A 26335-nucleotide genomic window follows, 5' to 3' on the forward strand; every position below is an offset into this window, starting at 1 on the left:
ATTTTAGGAAGTGTATAGTGCCGAATATAGTAGATTTTAAGAATGTATAGTGCCTAGTATAGAGGATTTTAAGAAGGTATAGTGTCTAGTATAGAGGATTTTAAGAAGGTATAGTGCCTAGTATAGAGGATTTTAAGAAGGTATAGTGTCTAGTATAGAGGATTTTAAGAAGGTATAGTGCCTAGTATAGAGGATTTTAAGAAGGTATAATACCTACGGTAGTATTGATGGTTTTAAGGAGTATGCAAGAGATAGGATGTTTTGGTAGTATGAAGGGAGAAGGGAAGAGGCTGTTTGGGGAATGTGCAAGGTCCAAGGGTAAAGATGCTTGGGCAATATATAGAATATTTGGATATGGTGCAGGAAAGAAGATGCCTGAAGAGTGTGCACAATTATAGAGTAGAGGATAGTGAGATGTTCAGAAAACCTTATTTATATGTTGCAAACATTTTAAAGCAATGGGATTGGTTTATGTTCAAATGTATTCATTTTGTGTAATTTATTTATATAGTATCAACAAAAAAATACCCCAGGCACCAATATTTAGTCAATATTAGTCAAGCATTGTAGTTAAGAAGCATGTCTTATTCCATATCTTTAATGTAGCAATAGCATAGTCTATGTAATATAATAATTCTACCTTGGAGGTCATTTGACTAAAACCATGCTCTTTTGTTCAATTTGTAGGGTATTCACCTGACCATGGAAAAGGTGGCCATTTGCCTGTTGATGATAACCTCGTCTTTGAAGGCCATGTGCCCCAAGCGATGCTCATGCCAAAACGTTTCTCCATCTTTTACCATCCTTTGCACCAAGACTGGCCTTCTGTTTGTTCCACCAACTATTGATAGACGGACAGCAGAGCTCCGGCTCATGGACAATTTTATTACGACCCTCAGAAGGAAAGACTTTGCTAATATGACAGATCTCATCCACCTAACACTTTCTAGGAATACCATTAGTTTTATCATGCCTTATTCATTTTTTGACCTTAAAGGCCTCCATGCCTTGCACTTGGACAGTAACAGGTTAACATTTATCAATGAAGAGCATTTTAAGGGTTTAATAAACCTCAGACATTTGATTCTGAGCAACAATCAGCTACATTACATAGCTCCAGGGTCATTTGACGACTTTGTTGACACATTAGAGGATTTGGATTTGTCATACAACAACCTGATAGAGTTACCTTGGGAGACCATTGGAAGACTTTCAACTGTTAACACTATGGGGTTAGACCACAACCTCATTGATTATGTTCCAGAGGGAATCTTCTCCAATCTCCACAAGTTGGCTAGGTTAGATATGACCTCAAATAAGTTAAAGAAGATTCCACCAGACCCATTGTTTTCAAGGATTCCAGTTTATGCCAAAACAAAAGGTTCTCCATTAACATCCTTGGTGCTTAGCTTTGGTGGAAACCCTCTTCATTGCAACTGTGAGTTAATGTGGCTTAGGAGACTCACCAGAGAAGATGACTTAGAGACATGTGCTTCACCAGCAGAGTTGATGGGCAAGTATTTTTGGTCTATAAAAGAAGAGGAGTTTATTTGTGAGCCTCCTATGATAACCCACAGCTCTTCACGGCAAGTAGTCATGGAAGGTCAAAATGTGTCCTTAAAATGCAAAGCTGTTGGAGATCCTAACCCTTATGTACGATGGATTTCCCCAGATGGTAAACTAGTTCCTAACACCACAAGAACTATATCTTATGAAAATGGAACTTTGGATATCCATACAACTCTGTATTCCGACAGAGGAAACTTTACATGTATAGCATCAAACGCAGCAGGAGACTCTACAACCAACGTAGAACTCATTGTTAACCCATTCCCAAATCTTGCCAATAGCACCAATTTTGATAAGGAAACAGAGTCTGGGCTCTCAGATATACTGACGCCTGCCAAGTCTAGCATCCCTTCCAATGAAACAAAACCTCTTCAAGATAAAAAAGTTGTGATTGCAGAACTGACTTCATCCTCTGCTCTTATCAAATGGCCTCCCCAGAGTCATATCCCTGGGATAAGGATGTACCAGATTCAGTACAACAGTTCGTCAGATGACATCCTTGTTTACAGGTAACCCACTACTCAGGATATGTCTATGAAGCTTTTTAAACCCAATGAATCCTATGTTAAAATATAGAACTGGTATTTTAACCCTTTAAACATGTCACTGCCATATGAATTCTTTTTTTTTCTATGTTTACACCTCTTCTAAATGTCTGTGATTGAAAAATTATTTAAAGGTATACAAAACCCATATGTTTTTGTGATTTAGATAGAGCATGCAATTTTAAGCAACTTTCAAATTTACTCCTATTATCAATTTTTCTTTGTTCTCTTGATACCTTTGAAAAGCATGAATGTAAGCATAGGATCTGCACCATTTGTGGTTCAGCACTCTGGGTAGTGCTTGCTTATTGGTGACTACATTTAGCCACCAATCAGCAAGCACTACCCAGGTGCTGTACAAAAATTGGCCATCTGCTAAGCTTTACATTCCTGCTTTTTTAAATAAAGATACCAAGAGAACGAATACAAAAATATAATAGTAAATTAGAAAGTTGCTTAAAATTGAATCATGAAAGAAAAAAATTTGGTTTAGTTTCTCTTTTATATACTTGCTTTTTTGTTTTTTATTTATTATTTAATGGTGTCAGATGCCAATCTAAGGGACAAATAAAATTATGACCAATTATATTGTTTTTATAACCCAAGATTTTTTTGTCCTTGTTTACATATAAAAATAAAATGTAAACTGTGCTCCATATTTTAGCCTCTATTATCTACAATAAATAGCTAAAGGGGCATAATACCCAAATGTTGAAGCAGTTGAAAGTGCTGCAGCATAGCTGTATAAAGCTGTCTAGAAGATATCACCCTAACATCTCTATGTAAAAAAATTTCCTAAGTAGCCCCATCCCATTGTAAAAGGATTTACAGCAGCCAACCAGGATGCTAGTCCCAGGACCTGCTTGGGGCGTGACATCAGCAATGATGACAATCAGCACTGGTGAAGCTGATTGGCTGCTGTGTTGTTTTTTTTCCTTAGAGTAGCTGAGGGATAACTTTTCACAGTGCACTTATTCTTGTGAGTTGAAAATGTTTTGAGGTTAAATATCTTAAATTCAGGTGATATTTGCTTGGCAGCTTTTTAGAGTTATGCTGCATCACTTTCAAGTAAGTGATTTAGCATATGAGTATTATGTCCCTTTAAAAAAAAAAAAAAAAAACAGGCTTGTATTCACAAATTTTGCTTTCCACTTCACAGCATCAGGCTAATTGAGATACTAGTTTCCATGCCATAAAGGCTTAAATTACACCTCAAATCACAGAGTAGTATTATCCAGCTATAGCTTTCAAATATGAGTTTCATAAATTCAACCCCCCTTTATTCACACAGTGCACTCAACACAAATATAGATTTTTTTTTTTAACCATAAAAATATAAAGATGGGATTTTTATTGAATAGAGTAGGAACGTTCCTATAATTGAACCATAATTCTATATCTGAGTGATATTCTAATATACAGAGCAAAGTTACATTTTGTACATTATTTAAAGACAAGGAGCTGAAATTTTGACCTATAGTGTCGATTCTCATTTAGAAATTCAGTAAATATCTGATACAAATTACCTGGTAAATCCACTCATCTGACATTCATGATAACGTAGAGCTGTAATGTGGTAATTACAATAATCTTTTATTTATAGACTTGGGAATCGAAAGAACGGAGACACAGAGAGAATAGGATTTAGAGAGACAAAAGATGGAAGAGCATTATGCATGTTTTATTGGCAATAACAAGAATTATATAAAGAGGTTATATGGAGTTGCATTAGGAGAAGAGTTATTAGGTAAGGTTATGTGGGAGAAATAGGGAAGATATAGAGAGGGGTTTATGGTATATTTTAGAAATTTAGGGGGTGATATATGGAGCAATAGGAGGAGTTATAGGGAGGGTTATATGGAGCAATAGGAGGAGATATAGGGAGAGTTATATGGAGCAATAGGAGGAGTTATAGGGAGGGTTATATGGAGCAATAGGAGGAGTTATAGGGAGGGTTATATGGAGCAATAGGAGGAGTTATAGGGAGAGTTATATGGAGCAATAGGAGGAGTTATAGGGAGGGTTATATGGAGCAATAGGAGGAGTTAGAGCAATAGGAGGAGTTATAGGAAGAGTTATATGGAGTAATAGGAGGAGTTATAGGGAAGGTTATATGGAGCAATATGAGAAGTTATAGGGAGGATTATATGGTGCAATAGGAGAAGTTATATGGAGGGTTATATGGAGCAATAGGAGGAGTTATAGGCAGGGTTATATGGAGCAATAGGAGGAGTTATATGGAGCAATAGGAGGAGTTATATGGAGCAATAGGAGGAGTTATAGGGAGGGTTATATGGAGCAATAGGAGGAGTTATAGGAAGGGTTATATGGAGCAATAGGAGGAGTTATAGGGAGGGTTATATGGAGCAATAGGAGAAGTTATAGGGAGGGTTATATGGAGCAATAGGAGAAGTTATAGGGAGGGTTATATGTAACAATAGGAGAAGTTATAGGGAGGGTTATATGTAACAATAGGAGGAGTTATAGGGAGGGTTATATAGAGCTATAGGAAGAGTTATAGGGAGGGTTATATGGAGCAGTAGGAGGAATTATAGGGAGGGTTATATGAAGCAATAGGAGGTGTTATAGGGAGGGTTATATGGAACAATAGGAGGAGTTATAGGGAGGGTTATATTGTGCAATAGGAGGAGTTATAGGGAGGGTTATATGAAGCAATAGGAGGAGTTATAGGGAGGGTTATATGGAGCTATAGGAAGAGTTATAGGGAGGGTTATATGGAACAGTAGGAGGAATTATAGGGAGGGTTATATTGTGCAATAGGAGGAGTTATAGGGAGGGTTATATGAAGCAATAGGAGGAGTTATAGGTAGGGTTATATGAAGCAATAGGAGCAGTTATAGGGAGGGTTATATGAAGCAATAGGAGGAGTTATAGGGAGGGTTATATGGAGCAATAGGAGGAGTTATAGGGAGGGTTATATGGAGTAATAGGAGGAATTATAGGGAGGGTTATATGAAGCAATAGGAGGTGTAATAGGGAGGGTTATATGGAACAATAGGAGGAGTTATAGGGAGGGTTATATGGAGCAATAGGAGGAGTTATAGGGAGGGTTATATGGAGCAATAGGAGGAGTTATATGGAGGGTTATATGGAGCAATAGGAGGAGTTATAGGGAGGGTTATATGGAGCAATAGGAGGAGTTATAGGGAGGGTTATATGGAGTAATAGGAGGAATTATAGGGAGGGTTATATGAAGCAATAGGAGGTGTAATAGGGAGGGTTATATGGAGCAATAGGAGAAGTTATAGGGAGGGTTATATGGAGCAATAGGAGGAGTTATAGGGAGGGTTATATGGAGCAATAGGAGGAGTTATAGGGAGGGTTATATGGAGCAATAGGAGGAGTTATAGGGAGAGGTTATATGGAGCAATAGGAGGAGTTATAGGGAGGGTTATATGGAGCAATAGGAGGAGTTATATGGAGGGTTATATGGAGCAATAGGAGGAGTTATATGGAGCAATATGAGAAGTTATAGGGAGGATTATACGGAGCAATAGGAGAAGTTATAGGGAGGGTTATATGGAGCAATAGGAGGAGTTATAGGGAGGATTATATGGAGCTATAGGAAGAGTTATAGGGAGGGTTATATGGAGCAGTAGGAGGAATTATAGGGAGGGTTATATGAAGCAATAGGAGGTGTTATAGGGAGGGTTATATGGAACAATAGGAGGAGTTATAGGGAGGGTTATATTGTGCAATAGGAGGAGTTATAGGGAGGGTTATATGAAGCATTAGGAGGAGTTATAGGGAGGGTTATATGAAGCAATAGGAGCAGTTATAGGGAGGGTTATATGAAGCAATAGGAGGAGTTATAGGGAGGGTTATATGGAGCAGTAGGAGGAGTTATAGGGAGGGTTATATGGAGCAATAGGAGGAATTATAGGGAGGGTTATATGAAGCAATAGGAGGTGTAATAGGGAGGGTTATATGGAACAATAGGAGGAGTTATAGGGAGGGTTATATGGCGCAATAGGAGGAGTTATAGGGAGGGTTATATGGAGCAATAGGAGGAGTTATATGGAGGGTTATATGGAGCAATAGGAGGAGTTATATGGAGCAATATGAGAAGTTATAGGGAGGATTATACGGAGCAATAGGAGAAGTTATAGGGAGGGTTATATGGAGCAATAGGAGGAGTTATAGGGAGGGTTATATGGAGCAATAGGAGGAGTTATAGGGAGAGGTTATATGGAGCAATAGGAGGAGTTGTAGGGAGGGTTATATGGAGCAAAAGGAAGAGTTATAAGGAGGGTTATATGGAGCAGTAGGAGGAGTTATAGGGAGGGTTATATTGTGCAATAGGAGGAGTTATAGGGAGGGTTATATGAAGCAATAGGAGGAGTTATAGGGAGGGTTATATGGAGCTATAGGAAGAGTTATAGGGAGGGTTATATGGAACAGTAGGAGGAATTATAGGGAGGGTTATATTGTGCAATAGGAGGAGTTATAGGGAGGGTTATATGAAGCAATAGGAGGAGTTATAGGTAGGGTTATATGAAGCAATAGGAGCAGTTATAGGGAGGGTTATATGAAGCAATAGGAGGAGTTATAGGGAGGGTTATATGGAGCAATAGGAGGAGTTATAGGGAGGGTTATATGGAGTAATAGGAGGAATTATAGGGAGGGTTATATGAAGCAATAGGAGGTGTAATAGGGAGGGTTATATGGAACAATAGGAGGAGTTATAGGGAGGGTTATATGGAGCAATAGGAGGAGTTATAGGGAGGGTTATATGGAGCAATAGGAGGAGTTATATGGAGGGTTATATGGAGCAATAGGAGGAGTTATAGGGAGGGTTATATGGAGCAATAGGAGGAGTTATAGGGAGGGTTATATGGAGTAATAGGAGGAATTATAGGGAGGGTTATATGAAGCAATAGGAGGTGTAATAGGGAGGGTTATATGGAGCAATAGGAGAAGTTATAGGGAGGGTTATATGGAGCAATAGGAGGAGTTATAGGGAGGGTTATATGGAGCAACAGGAGGAGTTATAGGGAGGGTTATATGGAGCAATAGGAGGAGTTATAGGGAGAGGTTATATGGAGCAATAGGAGGAGTTATAGGGAGGGTTATATGGAGCAATAGGAGGAGTTATATGGAGGGTTATATGGAGCAATAGGAGGAGTTATATGGAGCAATATGAGAAGTTATAGGGAGGATTATACGGAGCAATAGGAGAAGTTATAGGGAGGGTTATATGGAGCAATAGGAGGAGTTATAGGGAGGGTTATATGGAGCTATAGGAAGAGTTATAGGGAGGGTTATATGGAGCAGTAGGAGGAATTATAGGGAGGGTTATATGAAGCAATAGGAGGTGTTATAGGGAGGGTTATATGGAACAATAGGAGGAGTTATAGGGAGGGTTATATTGTGCAATAGGAGGAGTTATAGGGAGGGTTATATGAAGCATTAGGAGGAGTTATAGGGAGGGTTATATGAAGCAATAGGAGCAGTTATAGGGAGGGTTATATGAAGCAATAGGAGGAGTTATAGGGAGGGTTATATGGAGCAGTAGGAGGAGTTATAGGGAGGGTTATATGGAGCAATAGGAGGAATTATAGGGAGGGTTATATGAAGCAATAGGAGGTGTAATAGGGAGGGTTATATGGAACAATAGGAGGAGTTATAGGGAGGGTTATATGGCGCAATAGGAGGAGTTATAGGGAGGGTTATATGGAGCAATAGGAGGAGTTATATGGAGGGTTATATGGAGCAATAGGAGGAGTTATATGGAGCAATATGAGAAGTTATAGGGAGGATTATACGGAGCAATAGGAGAAGTTATAGGGAGGGTTATATGGAGCAATAGGAGGAGTTATAGGGAGGGTTATATGGAGCAATAGGAGGAGTTATAGGGAGGGTTATATGGAGCAATAGGAGGAGTTATAGGGAGAGGTTATATGGAGCAATAGGAGGAGTTGTAGGGAGGGTTATATGGAGCAAAAGGAAGAGTTATAAGGAGGGTTATATGGAGCAGTAGGAGGAATTATAGGGAGAGTTATATGGAGCAATAGGAGGTGTTATAGGGAGGGTTATATGGAGCAATAGGAGGAGTTATAGGGATAGGTTATATGGAGCAATAGGAGGAGTTATAGGGAAGGTTATATGAAGCAATAGAAGGTGTTATAGGGATTGTTATGTGGAGCAATAGGAGGAGTTATAGGGAGGGTTATATGGAGCAATAAGAGGAGTTATAGGGAGAGTTATATGAAGCAATAGGAGGAGTTATAGGGAGGCTTATATGGAACAATAGGAGGTGTTATAGGGAGGGTTATATGGAGCAATAGGAGGAGTTATAGGGAGAGGGTTTATGGTGCAGTAGGAGGAGTTATAGGGAGGGTTATATGGAGCAATAGGAGGAGTTATAGGGAGATGTTATATGGTGCAGTAGGAGGAGTTATAGGGAGGGTTATATGGAGCAGTTGGAGGAGTTATAAGGAGGGTTATATGGAGCAATAGGATGAGTTATATGGAGCAGTCGGTGGAGTTATAGGGAGAGTTATATGGAGCAGTAGGAGGAGTTATATGGAGCAGTAGGAGGAGTTATATGGAGGGTTATATGGAGCAGTAGGAGGATTTATATGGAGGGTTATATGGAGCAGTAGGAAGAGTTATAGGGAGGGTTATGTGGAACAATATGATTAGTTATAGGGAGGGTTATATGGATCAATAGGAGAAATTATAAGAATTGCTATATGGAGCAATTGGAGGAGTGGCAGGGAGGGTTATATTGAAGAATAGGAGGAGTTATAGGTAGAAGCTATATGGAGCAATAGGAGTTACAGGTTTAATTGATACTGAGCAATAGGAGAGTTAAAAGGAGAGTTTTATCTATACTATAATTGTGTTTGTAATGTCCGTCGCCATTGGTAGTTGCGCACGCATCCTCAATGGTATTTTGGCAGCGCAAGGACAAAAGAATTACGGATGCAACGAAGGCAAATGGAGCATTAAAAAAGCAACACCTAATCACCCACATTCCAGTATTTAAAAAAAAAAAAAACACCCGCATCAAGTATTAAAAAACCTCCCACTGCCTGAACGAAATATAACAAAAAAAAATCCTACACAAAGTATTAACTCCTAAACCGCAAAATCCCTACATCACAATAAACCTGTTTACCCTATTAACCCCTAAACCGCAAAACCCCTACATCGCAATAAGCCTATTTACCCTATTAACCCCTAAACCGCAAAACCCTTACATCACAATAAACCTATATAACGTATACTATTAACCCTTTAAACCACAAAACCCACAACGCAAATAACTATTTAAATAGCTAAGTACAGTACACTAACCTAACAACCCCTAACCTAACACCCCCTAACCTAACAATCCCTAACCTAACACCAGGAAATCAACCCGATCCAATACGATCGGGTTGATTGACACCCCCTGCTGGCGGCCAATTGGCCGCGAATCTGCAGGGGGCGGTGTTGCACCAGCAGTTCACAAGAACTGCTGGTGCAATGATAAATGCCGACAGCATATGCTGTCGGCATTTATCGATGTGTGGCGGACATGGTTCGCTATAGCGGATCATGTCCGTCCGCACAATGATAAATGGACCCCATAGAGAGAGATATATGGAGTAATAGGAGTTATGGCGAAAAGTTATATGGAGCAATCAGATGAGTTATAGGCAGATGTTATATAGAGCAATAGGAGAAGAGGAAACATTAAGTAATATGGGCACTAAATATTATTTTTTTGCTCTAAAACTAAACTTTTAACGTGGGCTGGTTAGAGAGCCTATTACAAGTTGAAATTAATTTGTTTGCAAGCAAGCGAAACCCGATGCGCGCTGACTTCAGGATTTCGGATATTGAGACCGCGTTAATGTATTCGCTCTATAGACTTACAAGGAGTGCGCTTTAAAAACCCAAAATACCTAACACTTATCGCTCGTGCGCTAATCCAACAATGCGCTAAACTCAAAGGTAGTTATGAGTATTTTACATTCCAATGTTCTTTATATTTTTAATATATATTTTTATATATCTGATCATTTTTTTGGAAAATCTATATCTATACCTATGTATCTACATGAATATATACCGATATAAAAATATTTATTTAAAAATACAAAGAACATTTTCTTCTAAGGAAACAACATTGGAATGTTAAATATTTACAGTAAAAACAGGATATGTTATTGGTGGGGTTATAACGTGCACTAGAAACAGAGGTAAGCTGAGGTCATATGGTGTTATAAGAAGAACTGCAGGAAAATGATATACAGAGAAATAAAAAAATTACATTAGCAGATTAATATTGCATTACACTAAGTGATCGTTCTCTTGTACACATTTGATAATTATGATCACCTAAGAGAAACTGCTTTTTAAAAATACCTTTTAAATGGACACTAAAGTCAAAATTAAACTTACATGGCTCAGGTAGAACGTGCTATTTTAAACAACTTTCTAATTTACTTCCATGATCTAAATATGCGTTATTTTTTAATATATACACTACACTGAGAAACTAGCTACTACTGAGCATGTGTAAGAATTCACAGTATATACGTTTAGCTCCCAATATTGGTAGCTAGGGTTTGGGGACTCATTATTTTGTGCGTGAGGCTGTGTGATAAGGGGCGGGTCAAGAGTGGATACTGGGAGGGATTAAAGGCATTTCCGAGTACAGGTGGCCCTCGTTTTACAACAGGTCAATTTACACCGTTTCAGAATAACAACCTTTTTTTTCCAGTCATGTGACTGCTATTGAAAAGCATTGAGAAGCAGTGCATTTTTTAAAATAGCCAGTAGGTGGAGCTGTCCGCTTGTGTTGCAGCAAAGCCAAGCAAGCTGAAATTAATCAGTTTAACCAGACTTGAGCTATCAAGCAGATTTCAAAGTAACAAGATCTTCCTGTCTATAAATCAGTCCAGATTGGAATGCATAGAAAGAACTGTTTGCAGAAAAATGCAAGTAAAGTCTGTGTTGTGTGATTATTTTATTAGGTTTATAATGCTGTTTAGAAAATGTTTTTGTAAATTTAACTTAGTTTAATTATATTTTCTGTGTTGTGTGATTATTTTATTAGGTTTATAATGCTGTTTAGCATTTAATGTCTTCATTTTAAAGCTTTAAAAATAATATATTAGGTGTTACCTATGACAATTTTGAGAGGGGCCTGGAACCTATCTCCCTCACTTCCCATTGACTTACATTATAAACTGGGTTTCAATTTACAACGGTTTCGATTTACAACCATTCCTTCTGGAACCTAACCCCGGCGTAAACGGAGGGCTACCTGTAATTAGTAGGTGTTTCTGGTCAGTTTTAGGTGGGTCTAAGGGAATTTCTGCCAATAGGGACAGCAGGACAAAGCTCAGAATCAGGGACTTTCCCTCTATATTAGGGACAGTTCCGAGATCTGTATACATATATGCATTTTCTGATTGGCTGATGCCTGTCACATGATGTAGGGAGAAGGAAAATGGAACTAACTTTGACCTTTGACAGAAAAGAAATTCAGACTAAGTGCTTTTGAGTTGTCTTTTTATTATGCATGTGTTGATTATGCAGTTCTGCTCTATCGAATGGTCCTTTTAAATACATTTTCCAACCAACTTCACAAAAGAAAACAACAATTCCTGCCCATAAATAGATGAACTCAGGCGCACTTTGCTTTCAAAGGCAACTAATCCATTTAATACAGATTGCGGTGAATAGGGATCAAGGTGGAATTAGCCTCGTTCACTTGTAATATAATTATCCCAGACAGATTACTGCATATAAATCTGCTCCTGTTTCATTCCCGATGGAATATTTATAAAAAAGGAAGAAAAAAAAAATAAAGCTGAAGATTGTTTCTCATACATAAAAAATTCTATGGAAGGATAATGCGTATCTGAGTATTGATTTATTTTCTCAATGTGACCCAAGGGCTCACATTTCTTAATCATTATTGTTCATTATTTAGGATATTTAGTTAATTGTTGAGTAAGTAGAAAATATAGAACATGAAGGACACAAAGAAGGACAAGTAAATGAATTTATTTTTAGACGGGTAATACAATGCTGAGAACTATAATGCAGAAATATAATTACATGCACTACAATAATATGCAGATTAAAGGGATATGAATGCCACATTTTTCTTGTGTAATTCAGACAGGCATATGTATCAAGCTCCCTGCAGGCTCGTCAGAAACAGCAGTTATGAAGCAGCGGTCACAAAGACCGCTGCTCCATAACCTGTCCGCCTGCGCCGGAAATCAACCCGATCGAGTACGATCGGGTTGATTGACACCCCCTGCTGGCGGCCCATTGGACGCGCGTCTGCAGGGGGCGGCGTGACACCAGCAGCTCTTGTGAGCTTCTGGTGCAATGCTGAATATGGCGAGCGTATTGCTCGCCGTATTCAGCGAGGTCTGGCGGACCTGATCCGCACTGTCAGATCAGGTCCGCCAGACTTTCATAAATAGGGGCCAGAGCCTACAATTTGTATTTGTATTTCTTATTGAGGATTTACAATATAATAAACAAATACAAAACAATGTTCTAGAACAATTATTCACTGCAGCTCTTCAATACAATTTTAAGCATGAAATGGAACAAGCCTATTTTTTTTTTAACAATTTTCCTTTTTCCCCCTTATTATTTCTGGTATGCCAGCCTTGGACTGTTAAATATAGAAAATATATTGAACTAGTTGAAAATATCAATAGTATGTAACAGTCTACTCCAGAATTTTATTGTTTAAAAATAATCCTTTTATTGCCCATTCCCCAGTTCTGCATAACCAACACAGTTATATTAATAAATGTTTTTTTTACCTCTGTGACTACCTTGTATCTAAGCCTCTGCAGACTGCCCATTTATTTCAGCTCTTGCATTTTAGCCAATCAGTGCTGACTCCTAGGTAACTCTACGGGAGTGACCAAAGTGTTATCTGTAGGGCACACAGGAATTAGCACTTTCTAGCTGTGAAAAACTTCACAGGCTTATAGATTAGCATATGAGCCGACAAAGAGAATCGGGTTTGCATGACTTGTTGGGTGTTAGTTTTTTTTTTTTTTTGTGTTCCATTGAAGTCTACGGAGGAATATGGTAATGTGGTCAAGATATTCCAGGTTCGGCTTTTTGCAAGCGCCAGGTTAGCTCTTGTATGAAAACGTTTTACTTTCAAATTGTAATATGCAAGCTACCCCACGTGCGCAAAAAGCTTACTTCTAGTGGAGTTAACGCGCAGACAGGAGCGATAAAAAGAGCTCCACTCGTAATATAGCCCATAATGGGATTTTCTTTCCTAAGATATGGTGAGTCCACAATGTCATCATTTACTGTTGGGTATATCACTCCTGGCCAGCAGGAGGAGGCAAAGAGCACCACAGCCAACCTGTTAAGTATCACTTCCCTTCCCACAAACCCCCAGTCATTCTCTTTGCCTTTGGTGCATGGAGGAGGTGAAGTTTTAGTGTCTGAAGAAAGTTGGATTTCTTTACGTCAAGCAAGATTATACCGTCAGAAAGCCAGAGTAGGTTTACTCTGATCTTTCCCTTTCAAGATTGGGTCTAGCCGTACTCCACATCAGTCTCTTCAGTAAGGCAGCGGTGGCTTTAAAACAGTTAGGAACTTGTGAAGTGGGCTTCACTGCATTTTCCTAACATATTTGCTGCCCATGGTATGGAAAGCTAAAGTAGGTTTACTCTGTTCTTTCTTTTTTCTGCAGGTCTCTGTGAGGAGATGTGTCCTCTCATACCGGGTAAGCTGTCCTCCTGCCAGATGGCTAGATGCAGGTAAGTGCCTTTTGTCTTCTGGGGCTAGGAGACTGGCACTGAAGGGGTTATCCTTTATCACTGCAAAATTTTGGGACTAGAACCCTATGGACAGGGTTTATTTTAGCTGTAGCAGGCTTTTTGGCATGTGTTATAAGAGAGACAGGGAGTTGCACTCTTTTATTGAGAAGAAAGGGTTAACTTTTAATTGGCTCATGACAGGCATACTTTTCCCTTTGTTCCGGTCATTGCAGGAACTTAGTGATTTTATGGGGCACTTTTATTTGACATGGCAATATTTTAGCCGTTTTCCTGTAGCTGAGTGCTACAGGAAACGGTTTCATTTTGTTTTTTACTCCTTTCCGGCTGTAAGAGTGCCTTTAAGATAGTGTTGTGGCGTCACAAGCCGGTCACGTGACCTCTGAGCCGCTCCGGGTAGAAATCAGTACGGAGCGTTTGCGCAGCATGCAGTTATTGACTGTGAAGCGTGTCTGCTTGAAAATATAGGTACACGTTAGGAACGTTATTGAAATCATATTGCAAACATTTTAGCTTCTATGGTGCAAAATATTTGACTGAATGTGGTAAGAGAAGGGGCATTCTACAGATAAGCCTTAATCCTCACATTGTCTATAGCTGCTGGTGTTTCTAGGTAACATCATTTTTACCGCAATTTTTTCTTAAAGAGACAGTACAAAAATATTTTTTTATTTTTAAGTTTTAATTTGCTATATATATTTCCTGCATAATGGATCATGATCCTGCAACTATGGACAGGTGCATCCTTTGTTTAGATGGTCAAGTGGTGCCACCCATGCAATTTTGTTCCTCATGCAGAGGACTTTAAAAAATAAAGTTAAACTTTTTGTCTATGAGCCAAATGTCTCTCAGGGTGATGCTGTTCAGGCTTTGCCACAGCTTTCTCCTCAACTGTCCCAAGCCTTGATGACATCACATGCAGTGCCCTGTGGTTCCTCTCAATCTCCTGGAGTAGTCTATATGCAAGCAGAAATTGCTGCCCAGGTATCCTCTGCGGTACCTGCGACATTAGCTGCCATTCCCATGCTTCAGGGAAAACACAATAGAAAATTTAAGGATTCAGATAGTAAGGTGTCTGCTCCAGTTTTGGCTACACAGATTGCTCTTTCTGATGAGGAAGATACGTCGGTAGCCTCTGAGGGTAACATCTCAGATTTGGACAGTATAATTCCTTCATCTGATGTTGAAGTTGTATCCTTCAGATTTAAGCTTGAACACCTCTGTGTCCTGTTAAAGGAGGTTTTTGCTATCTTGGACGACTCCTATACCCCTGTTGCTGTCATCCCTAGGAAATCTAGTAAATTTAATAAATACTTTGATGTTCCTTCCTCTGTGGAGGTGGTTCTTGTGCCAGACAATGCTATGGAAATTATTGCACAGGAATGGGAGAGACCTGGGATTCCTTTTTCCCTGTCTCTTGTCTTTAAAAAGATGTTTCATGTGGCTGACTCCATTAAGTAGTTGTGGCAAACGGTGCCCAAGTGGAAGGGACCATTTCTACTCTGGCTAAAATAACTACTATTCCCATTGAGAATAGCTGCTTTTTTAAGGATCCAATGGACAAAAAGCTGGAGGCTTATTTGAAGAAAATGTATGTTCATCAAAGTCTCCAATGGCAACCTGCAGTGTGTATTGCCACTGTGACAAGTGCAGCAGCCTTTTGGTTCGATGCCTTGTCTGATTATCTTTAGGTAGAGACTCCCTTGGAGGCGATACAAGACAGAATTAAGGCTCTTAAGTTAGCCAATTCTTTATTGCTGATGCTTCCGTGCAGGTTTTTAAATTGTTATTAAATATCTGGTTTCACTGTACTAGTGCACAGAGCTTTGTGGCTTGAAATCTTGGTCAGTGGATGTTTCATCTAAGCTCAAGCTTTTGGTGATTCCTTACAAGGGTAAGACCTTGTTTGGACCTGGTCTAACAGAAATTATTTCTATCACGGGTGGTAAAGGGTCTTTTCTTCCACACAAGAAGAATAGACTGTAAGGACGTCAGAGTAATTTTCGTTCCTTTCGTAACTTCAGAGGAAAGTCTTCCCCTTCCTCTTCAAAGCAAGAACAGTCTAAGCCTTCTTGAAATCCCAGTCAGTCTCAAAACAAGGGGAAACAATTAAAGAAACCCACAGCTGATTTTAAATCAGCATGAAGGGTTTGCCCCCGATCCAGGAGCGGATCAAGTGGGGGTCAGACTTTCTCAGTTTTATAGCATGTATACAGGATGTCTCAGATCCTTGGGCTGTAGACATAGTATCTCAGGGTTACAAATTGGATTTCAAGTCCTTTTTTCCCAGGGGCAAGTTCCACCTCTCAGTTTGTCTGCAGACCAGATAAAAAGAGAGGTGTTCTTGAAATGTGTACAGGATCTCTTCTCCCTGGGAGTGCTAGTTCCAGTTCTGGTTCAGGTACAGGGTCTAGGTTTCTATCCAATCTGTTCGTGGTTCCCCAAAAAGAGGGAACTTTCCGACCTATTCTAGACCTGAAGTGTCTAAACAAATTTCTCAGAGTACCGTCCTTCAAGATTAAGACAATACGTTCCATTCTTCCTTTAGTACAGTTCATGACGACCATAGATCTGAAGGATGCATACCTTCATGTTCCCATTCACAGGGATCATCACAAATTTCTGAGATTTGCCTTTCTGGACAAACACTTTCAGTTTGTGGCTCTTCCGTTTGACCTTGCCACACCTCCCAGAATTTTCTCGGGGCTCTCTTGGCAGTGATCCGATCTCAGGGATTTGCAGTGGCACCCTATCTGGACGACATTCTGGTTCAGGCGCCATCTTTCAACAAACAAACTCTCACACAGAGATCTTGTTGTCTTTTCTTTGTGCCCACAGATGGAAAGTGAATCTGAAAAGAGTTCCCTTGTTCCAGCTACAAGTGTAGTTTTCTTAGGGACCATAATAGATTCCCTATCAATGAAAATATTCTGACGGAGGCCAGAAGAACCTAAATTCTTTCCTCTTACCTCTCTCTCCTGTCTACTGTTCGGCCATCAGTGGCTCAATGTATGTGGGTAATAGGTTTGATGGTTGCTTCTATGGGCATCATTCCCTTTGCAAGATTCCATTTGAGAGCTCTGCAGTTATGCATGCTCAGCCAATGGAACGGGGACCATGCGGATCTGTCTCAGAGGATAGATCTAAATCAGTCATCAATAGACTCTCTCCTGGGGTGGGTTTCTCAAGAGCATCTATCTCAGGGTACATGCTCCTGGAGACCTTCCTGGGTAATTGTGACCACGGACGCCAGCCTGCTGGGCTGGGGAGCAGTTCCCATAAACATCTTGGAGTTGAGAGTGATTTACAATGCTCTGATGGCTTGGCCTCATTTGTCCTCAGCCTGGTTTATCAGGTTTCAGTCAGACAACATAACCTCAGTGGCTTACATCAACCTCCAGGGAGGAACTCTGAGTTCCTTAGCCATGGAGGAGGTGGCTCAGATTGTGAAGTGGACGGAAGCTCACAATTGCTGTCTATCTACCATCCACATTCCAGGAGTGGACAACTGGGAAGCGGATATTCTGAGCAGACAAACTTTTCATCCGGGGAGCCAGAACTCCATCCAGAGGTGTTCTCCAGCTTAATCCTCAAATGGGAGGTTGCCAGAGTTGGATCTAATGGCGACTTGGCAGAATGCCAAGCTTCCAAGGTACAATTGAACGCCAAAATATCCACAGGCCGCTCTGATAGATGCTCTGGCGGTTCCTTGTGATTTCAGGCTGGCATACCTTTTTCCTCTGTTTGCTCTCCTTCCACGAGTCATTGCTCATCTTAAACAGGAGAGAGCGTCAGTGATTCTAATAGGCTCTGTGTGGCCTCGCAGGACCTGGTATGCAGACCTAGTGGAGAAGTCGTCTTGCCTACCTTGGAGACTTCCTCTGAGGAAGGTCCTTCTGTTCAGGGTTCCTTCCTTTACCCAAATATCGTTTCTCTGAAGCTGTCTACTTGGAGATTGAACGCTTAGTTCTGTCTAAGCGTGGTTTTTCTGGGTCAGTGATTGAGACCATGATTCAGGCTTGCAAGCCTGTTACTAGAAAGATTTTCCATATGATATGGCATAGATATCTTTATTGGTGTGAATCCAAGGGCTACTCTTGGAGTAGGGTCAGGATTCCTAGGATTTTGTCTTTTCTCCAGGAAGGTCTGGAGAAGGGTTTGTCAGTTAGTACCCTGAAGGGTCAGATTTCTGCATTATCTATTTTGCGTCATAAGCGTCTGGCAGACGTGCCAGATGTGCAATCTTTTTGTCAGGCCTTGGTCAGAATCAGTCAGAACCTCCAGGAAGTGCTCAGACACAGTACCCGATGCGGCATACATCAGGGTTAAACGCAATTGTAGCAACTCACAGAGCTATTTGAAACATTCTGCAGAATTAACAGCTAGACTTATTGAGAGAGGTTATTCTAAGGATCTTTTAGAACGGACCAAGCAAGAAGTTGATCAGTCTGATAGAGAAGTTTTCTTTCAGTCTGATAAATTTACCAAAATAAGTAGATCCAAGAAACTTAAATTCATCAATACATATAGTGTTGAATTTGGGCAAATCTGTGACATAGTACGAAAAGCACTCCCTATTTTAGATACTGATGAGAGTCTTAAAGGTATTTTAAAGGATGGCACGTGTTTTGTGTCGCGTAAAGCACCAACTTTAGGGAATCTCCTTTCTCCCTCTATGTTGCCAAGGGTACCACACACAAAAAATTGGCTTTCAATTAAGCCAGGGTTCTTCAAATGTGGTAGCAGGAGGTGCAAATCTTGTTCCTATGCTTCATTTGGAACGAGTTTTGCATCCTCTGCTAACCACAGGAGTTTTCAGATCCAGGAACATATGACCTGTAACTCTTGTTACGTCATTTACCTTTTGACATGCAGGGGATGTTTGAGGCAGTACGTAGGTCAAACTACACAAGCTTTGAAAGACCGCTTCCTTGAACACCTACGCTCTATAGAGGACCCTGAGTCTACTACCCCAATATCTTTGCATTTCAAAAAAAGTCATAACTCTGATACTTCTCTCTTGACATTCCAGGCTATCCAATTGATCCCCAGACACCCCGGGGGGGGGGGGGGTAATAGAGGGATAACTCTCAGTAAAAGAGAGGTTTTTTGGATTTTCCATTTGGATACTCGAATGCCAATTGGTCTCAATTCAGAGTGGGATGTTAAATTATATGTGGATCAATAGTAAGCCAGATTTGGTCATACATTATCTGTTCATCATTATTAATTTTATAAAACAAAAAAATCTTTTCAATTGCTGTCTCTTTAAATCTTCATGACAATCTGCTTTCAAAAATACTAGAAAGCTTTTATGTTTGATTGTTTATTGTTTATAATTACATGCATGCAAATAGTCCTTAGTTAACAAATATTTCAGTGATTATTGCTAGTATATTATTAGAATATGTATTTTTATTATATTATTATTTTAGGACTTTATCTTTTTGCGTGACATTTCATACATACCCCCCTAGTGTGCACCCATTTTTCCAATACATTTAATGTGTTGCTAACTTACAATAGGTTAGGCAATTAAATAGGAGGAGTTTTCCTGTGAATATAATGCCTGGGATTATGGGTACACACTATGGTCACTGAGGAGCTAAGGAAGTTAATGTGCTTTATGCACTAGGAAATGCGTCTGACCTTTTCATGTTTTTCCTGACCTGAGCTGCCAGCCGTATCACTTCTTTTGCCTATACACTTGTAATGTGATTTGGAACATTACAATAAAGGAGTTGGATCAAATTACAAGTTTATTGTATTCTTTTTGCCTACCTGGGTGCGCTGACTACTACGTTTGCTTGGTCAGAATCAGGCCTGTGTTTAAGTCTGTTGCTCCTCCTTGGAGCCTTAACCTTGTTCTTAAAGTTTTGAAGCAGGCTCCGTTTGAGCCATTGCACTCCATAGATATTAAGTTATCTTGGAAGGTTTTGTATTTTATGGCTATTTCTTCTGCTCGGAGAGTCTCAAAACTCTCGGCTTTGCAGTACGATTCTCCTTCACTTATCTTTCATGATGATAAGGCGGTTCTTCGTACTATATTAGGTTTCTTCCTAAAGTGGTTTCGGATAGAAACATTAATCAGGAAATTGTTGTTCCTTCACTATGTCCTAATCCTTCTTCTCAGAAGGAATGGTTGGTTACACAACATGGATGTTGTGCGTGCTTTAAAATTTAATCTCAGGCGATTTAGGATTTTTCACCTGTCTTCTGCCCTATTTGTTTATTTCTCTGGAAAATGTAAAGGTCAGAAAGATACTGCTACTTCTCTTTCTCTCTGGTTGAGAAGTATAATTCGTTTGAGAGAATTATGGCTCATTCTACGAGAGCTGTCTCCTCTTCTTGGAACAGATTTACAAGGCTGCAACTTGGTCCTCTTTGCATACATTTTCCAAATGTTTTATTTTTTTTGCCCCGGCTGAGTCTTCTTTTGGGAGAAAGGTTCTTCAAATGGTGGTGCCTTCCGTTTAGATCTACCTGTCTTGTCCCTCCCTAGTCATCTGTGTCCTCTAGCTTGGGTATTGGTTCCCAATTGTAAATAATGACACAGTGGACTCACCATATCTTAGGAAAGAAAACAAAATTTATGCTTACCTGGTAAATATTATTCTGTAAAATGAGGTTCGGAAATTTTGCAGAAATTTTTAAACCTTATAACTTAGTGGTTTCACAATTTACAGTGTAAGAACTATTAAAACAAAATGTATACTTACCAGATAAATTTATTTATTTATGGATATGGTGAGTCAACCCCCTTATTTTAAGACAATTATTTTTTACTAAACCTCAGGCACCTCTACACCTTTGTGTTACTTCTTTTTCTCCATTACCCTTTTGGTCGAATGACTGGGGGTTTGTGGGAAGGGAAAGGATACTTAACAACTTGGCTGTGGTGCTCTTTGCCGCCTCCTACTGGCCAGGAGTGATATTCCCAACAGTAAATTATGACACCGCGAACTCCCCATATCCGGAAATAAATATATTTATCAGGTAAGTTTAAATTTTATTTTAATAGTTCTTACACTGTAAATTGTGAAACCGCTAAGTTATGAGGTTTAAAAATATCTGCAAAATTTTTGAACCTCATTTTACAGAATAATATTTGCCTGTGCCAAATAAGAAAAGGGTGACTCAAAGAAAAATTATAAGAATGAAATTTCTAAATGCCAATTCTAGTATGAAATAGAGACATTTAAAAGGACACTAAACCCATTTTTTTTCTTTCATGATTCAGATAGAACATACAATTTTAAGCAACTTTATAATTTACTCCTATTATCAAATTTTTATTTGTTCTCTTGCTATCTTTATTTGAAAAAGAAGGCATCTAAGCTAAGGAGTCAGTGTCAGGGTGCCAGGAATCAGACTGAGACGAGAAGTGCAAAAATAATCACACCTTTATTAATAGATAAAAAATAATAAAAAGTCCACAAGTCAAATAACAAGCCAGGAATCAAAACCAGATCTGGTAGTCAGACGAGCCGAGTCAGGAGCCAAAGTGAATAGTCAGACGAGCCGGAATCAGGAACAAGGAAAACAGCAGAGTCAGGAACAAGCCAGGGATCAGGAACCAGGAAGGACGTCAGGCAGCCAGGTAATACACAGGAACTCTCACAAACAGGTCTCAGACAACGCAAAGGCAAAGCATACTGAACAGAGGCCCTTTAAATAATAAGTGATGACATTACAATTCTGAGACTGCATCCTGTCTCACATGGATGATGCACAGCAGTTTGGCCATAAAAGGAAGTGCAGGAATTGAGCAGCATCCCCCACAATGCACCATAGTCAGGAAGAGAGGAGAGTAAAATGGCTGCCAGAAGCACATGGCAAACACAACAGGGAAAAACCCTGACAGTACCCTCCCCTCAACGACCCCTCCCCTGTGGGAGGACAAAAGGCTTATTGGGGAAACAGGCATGGAAGGCACGGAGGAGGGCGGGAGCATGAACATCAGAGGAGGGAACCCAAGAACACTCCTCAGGACCGTAGCCTCTCCAGTGAACCAAATACTGTACATAGCCCCTGGACATACGAGAGTCAATAATGCTGCTGACCTCATACTCCTCATGGTTGTCAACAAAGATAGGACGGGGGTCGAGGCAACACAGTGGTAAACCGATTACAAAACAATGGTTTAAAGAGGGAGACATGAAAAACATTGGAGATGTGCATAGCAGGAGGAAGGTCAAGAGCGTAAGCCACAGGATTAACCCGGAGTATTCGAAAAGGACCAACATAACGTGGAGCCAATTTATTGGAAGGCACACGAAGGTTCAAGTTGTGGGAGGACAGCCAAACTGTCTCACCAACCTGGTAGGAAGGTGCGGGCAGATGCCTACGATCAGCCTGGAACTTTTGGCGCTGTATAGAACGATGAAGGCAATCCTGAATCTGCACCCACGTGGAACGGAGTTGCCGGAGATGCTCCTCCAAAGCTGGAATACCCTGAGACATGAATGAATCGGGCAACAAGGATGGTTGAAACCCATAATTCGCCATGAACGGGGATATCTTGGAGGAAGCATTAATAGCACTATTACGAGCAAACTCTGTCCAAGGTAACAGTTCAGACCAATTATTGTGGTGATCTGAGACATAGTAACAGAGGAACTGTTCCAGAGCTTGATTAGACCGTTCCGCAGCCCCGGTCCCACACTATCTCCTTGGGTAACCCATGTAAATGGAAGACCTCCCGGGCAAAAATTGAAGCAAGCTCCTGAGCGGTAGGCAGCTTAATCAAGGGAATGCAATGTGACATTTTAGAAAAACGGTCAACCACCATAAGGATAACAGTATTGCCATTGGAAACAGGGAGCTCGACAATGAAGTCCATGGAAAGATGTGTCCAAGGACGCTCACCATTAGCAATAGGTTGAAGAAGACCCATAGGAAGACGTCGGAGTCTTATTCTGTGCACAAACTGAGCAGGAGGCAACATACGCAGCAACATCAAAACGAAGACCTGGCCACCAGAATTGTCGAGTGACAAACCAAATCATTTGGTTCTTGCCTGGGTGACCTGCCGCTTTAGGATAGTGGTAAGTGTGCAAAAGTTTAGTTCGAAGATTCTCAGGAACAAAACACTTACCACTAGGTTTCTCAGGAGGTGCATTGGTTTGTGCAGCCAGGATCTCCTCCCCCAAGGGAGAAGTCAAATTAGTACGTATGGTAGCCAAAATATGGTCAGGAGGTATAACAGGAGTAGGTACAGACTCCTCCTTGGACAGAGGCAAAAATTGTCGAGAGAGGGCATCAGCCCTAACATTCTTACTACCAGGCAGGTAGGAGACCACATAATTAAACCGAGACAAAAATAGTGCCCATCTGGCCTGTTGGGGCGACAAACGTTTTGCTTCAGATAGATAAGTTAAATTCTTGTGATCAGTAAGAATGAGCACTAGCACGCTAGTACCCTCGAGAAGATGCCTCCATTCCTTAAGTGCCAAAATTATGGCCAGTAATTCCCTGTCTCCAATTTCATAATTGCACTCCGCTGGAGACAATTTCTTAGAGAAGAAACCACACGGATGCAAGGAATCGTCAGACGTAGGACGTTGAGACAAGAGGGCACCTACTCCAGTCTCAGACGCATCGACCTCAAGAATGAAAGGCAGGACAGGGTTAGGATGAGCCAGAACTGGAGCGGCAGCAAAGGCAGTCTTAAGACTATCAAAGGCCTTAATGGCAGTAGGTGACCAATGGACTGGATCATTCTCTTTACGGGTCATGTCTGTGATAGGTTTGACCAAGGAAGAAAAGTTTTTAATAAACTTTCTATAGTAATTGGCGAACCCCAAAAAACGTTGGATAGACCGAAGACCAACTGGGCGAGGCCACTGCAGAACTGCAGATAACTTGTCAGGATCCATGGAGAATTCTGCAACGGAGATAACATAACCTACGAAGGTTACTTGAGTCTGATGGAACTCACATTTCTCGAGTTTACAAAACAGGCCATTCTCACGTAGTCTCTGAAGAACCCGTGTAACATCAGAACGATGAGCCTCAAGTGTGGGTGAGTGTATGAGGATGTCGTCTGAGGATGTCTTCTAAGTACACCACAACACACTGTTGCAACATATCTCGTAGGACATCATTAATAAATTCCTGAAAAACAGCAGGAGCATTACATAGGCCAAAGGACATTACAAGATACTCATAATGCCCGCTCCTGGTGTTAAATGCTGTTTTCCATTCGTGGCCCTCCTTAATCCTAACGAGATTGTACGCTCCTCTCAAATCAAGTTTAGTAAAGACCGTAGCTCCATTGAGGCGGTCAAAGAGTTCAGTAATAAGCGGAATAGGGTAGGCATTCTTAATGGTAAGACGATTAAGACCCCTATAATCGATACATGGTCTTAACTTGCCACCTTTTTTCTTTACAAAGAAGAAGCCAGCCCCTGCAGGAGAGCAGGATTTGCAGATAATCCCCCGCGACAGAGCATTGGCAACATACTCCTCCATAGCACAATTCTCTGCAACAGACAGAGGGTACACCCGGCCCTGAGAAGGAATGGCTCCGGGTTGCAGGTCTATGGCACAATCGTAAGACCAGTGAGGAGGCAACGTACCAGCACGCACCTTGTCAAACACGTCTAGGAACTCTCGGTACTCCTCTGGCAATTGAGAAACCGAAGAAGTGCACAAGACTTTAACTGGTTTCCGAAGACAAGAGGAAATACATTGCGGGGTCCACGACAAAATTTCGGACATGCACCAGTTGAGACTGGGATTGTGCTTTTGGAGCCAGGGATAACCCAGAACAACCGGAAAATGCGGAGAGTTTATCACCTGGAACTGGAGGGTTTCACAATGGAGAGCCCCAACAGCCATGGACAATGGAGCAGTTTCGTGAGTAACGAGTGCGGGCTGAAGGGGCCTGCCATCAATGGCCTCAATAGCAAGTGGAACGGACCGAGGCAAAACAGGAATGGAGTACTTTGAAACAAAAGCACTGTCAATGAAATAGCCCGCAGCACCGGAGTAAACAATAGCCTGGGTGACTATGGAGGAGTCCACCCAGGAAAGGACAACCGTGACCAAAGGTTTCTCCTTAAGCGGTTCCGGGGACGAGGATAAACCACCCAAGGTCTGCCCCCGACAGGACCTTAGGTGTAAGCGTTTCCCGGCCGTGTAGGACAAGACTTCAAAATGTGCCCTGTAACCCACAATAGAGGCAGAGCCCCTCCCTCCTCCTAAAGGCCCTCTCTGCCGCGGAGAGGCGCGTGAATCCCAGCTGCATCTGCTCAGCAGTGCCTGGTGACTCGGGACCAGGAGGCATGGGAGGAGAGGGAGGTATGGGTGGGAACGAACACGTAGGAGACAACGGAACAGGAGGCTTCCGCAAGCGCTCCTTGAAAGAGGGACTCTCTCTGAGTCTGATGTCAATTAGGATAAAAAAAAGACACCAATGCCTCGAGATCCTCTGGTAAATCTCTGGCAGCAACTTCGTCTTTAATCGCATCAGAGAGCCCATGAAAGAAGGCGGCAACAAGGGCTTCATTGTTCCAACCTACCTCTGCGGCAAGCGTACGGAACTCAATAGCATACTGAGCAACAGATCTTGTACCTTGCTGAATGGACATGAGTTGTTTAGCAGCAGAAGAGGAGCGAGCCGGAACATCAATTACCCTTCGAAAGGAGGCCACAAATTAAGGGTAATTTGAAATCACAGGTTTATTAGTCTCCCACAAGGGATTAGCCCAGGCAAGAGCTGTGTCAGAGAGTAACGAGATGAGAAATCCCACCTTAGCTCTGTCAGAGGGAAACGCCTGAGGTAACACCACAAAGTAAATGCCCACCTGGTTCAAAAACCCTCTGCACTGAATAGGATCGCCTCCATATCGCTGAGGTAGAGGTGCAGAACCGGACATGCTCCTGGTAGGCATAGGTGCAGCAGCAGAAACAGGAGCAGCCATAACTTGCGGGACACTTTGGTCCAAATGTGCAGTGCGAGTCGGCAGGGTTTGCAGGCCTAGTGCAAATTGATCCAAACGGCAGGTAAAGGTGGATTATTAGCACTATCAGGATTCATGGCCTTTGTGTAATGTCAGGGTGCCAGGAATCAAACTGAGACAAGAAGTGCAAAAATAATCACACCTTTATTAATAGATAAAAAATAATAAAAAGTCCACAAGTCAAATAACAAGCCAGGAATCAAAACCAGAGCTGGTAGTCAGACGAGCCGAGTCAGGAGCCAAAGCGAATAGTCAGACGAGCCGGAATCAGGAACAAGGAAAACAGCACAGTCAGGAACAAGGCAGGGATCAGGAACCAGGAAGGACGTCAGGCAGCAGGTAATACACAGGAACTCTCACAAACAGGTCTCAGACAACGCAAAGGCAAAGCATACTGAACAGAGGCCCTTTAAATAATAAGTGATGACATCACAATTCTGAGACTGCATCCTGTCTCACATGG

The 26335-nt window shown here is 41.1% G+C and overlaps 1 protein-coding gene across 1 annotated transcript in view; it reads left to right on the forward strand.

The window, feature by feature from the left end:
• Positions 1-702: 702 nt before the first annotated feature.
• LOC128636051 (leucine-rich repeat and fibronectin type III domain-containing protein 1-like protein) overlaps positions 703-26335 on the forward strand; it is a 128775-nt gene continuing 103142 nt past the window's right edge. Inside the window, exon 1 of the mRNA XM_053689125.1 lies at positions 703-2078. Within this exon, the coding sequence (XP_053545100.1) occupies positions 703-2078 (1376 nt within the window). The remainder of the gene's footprint in view (positions 2079-26335) is intronic.

Source organism: Bombina bombina, chromosome 7 (genome assembly GCF_027579735.1).
Source record: "Bombina bombina isolate aBomBom1 chromosome 7, aBomBom1.pri, whole genome shotgun sequence".
Lineage (NCBI taxonomy): Eukaryota > Metazoa > Chordata > Amphibia > Anura > Bombinatoridae > Bombina > Bombina bombina.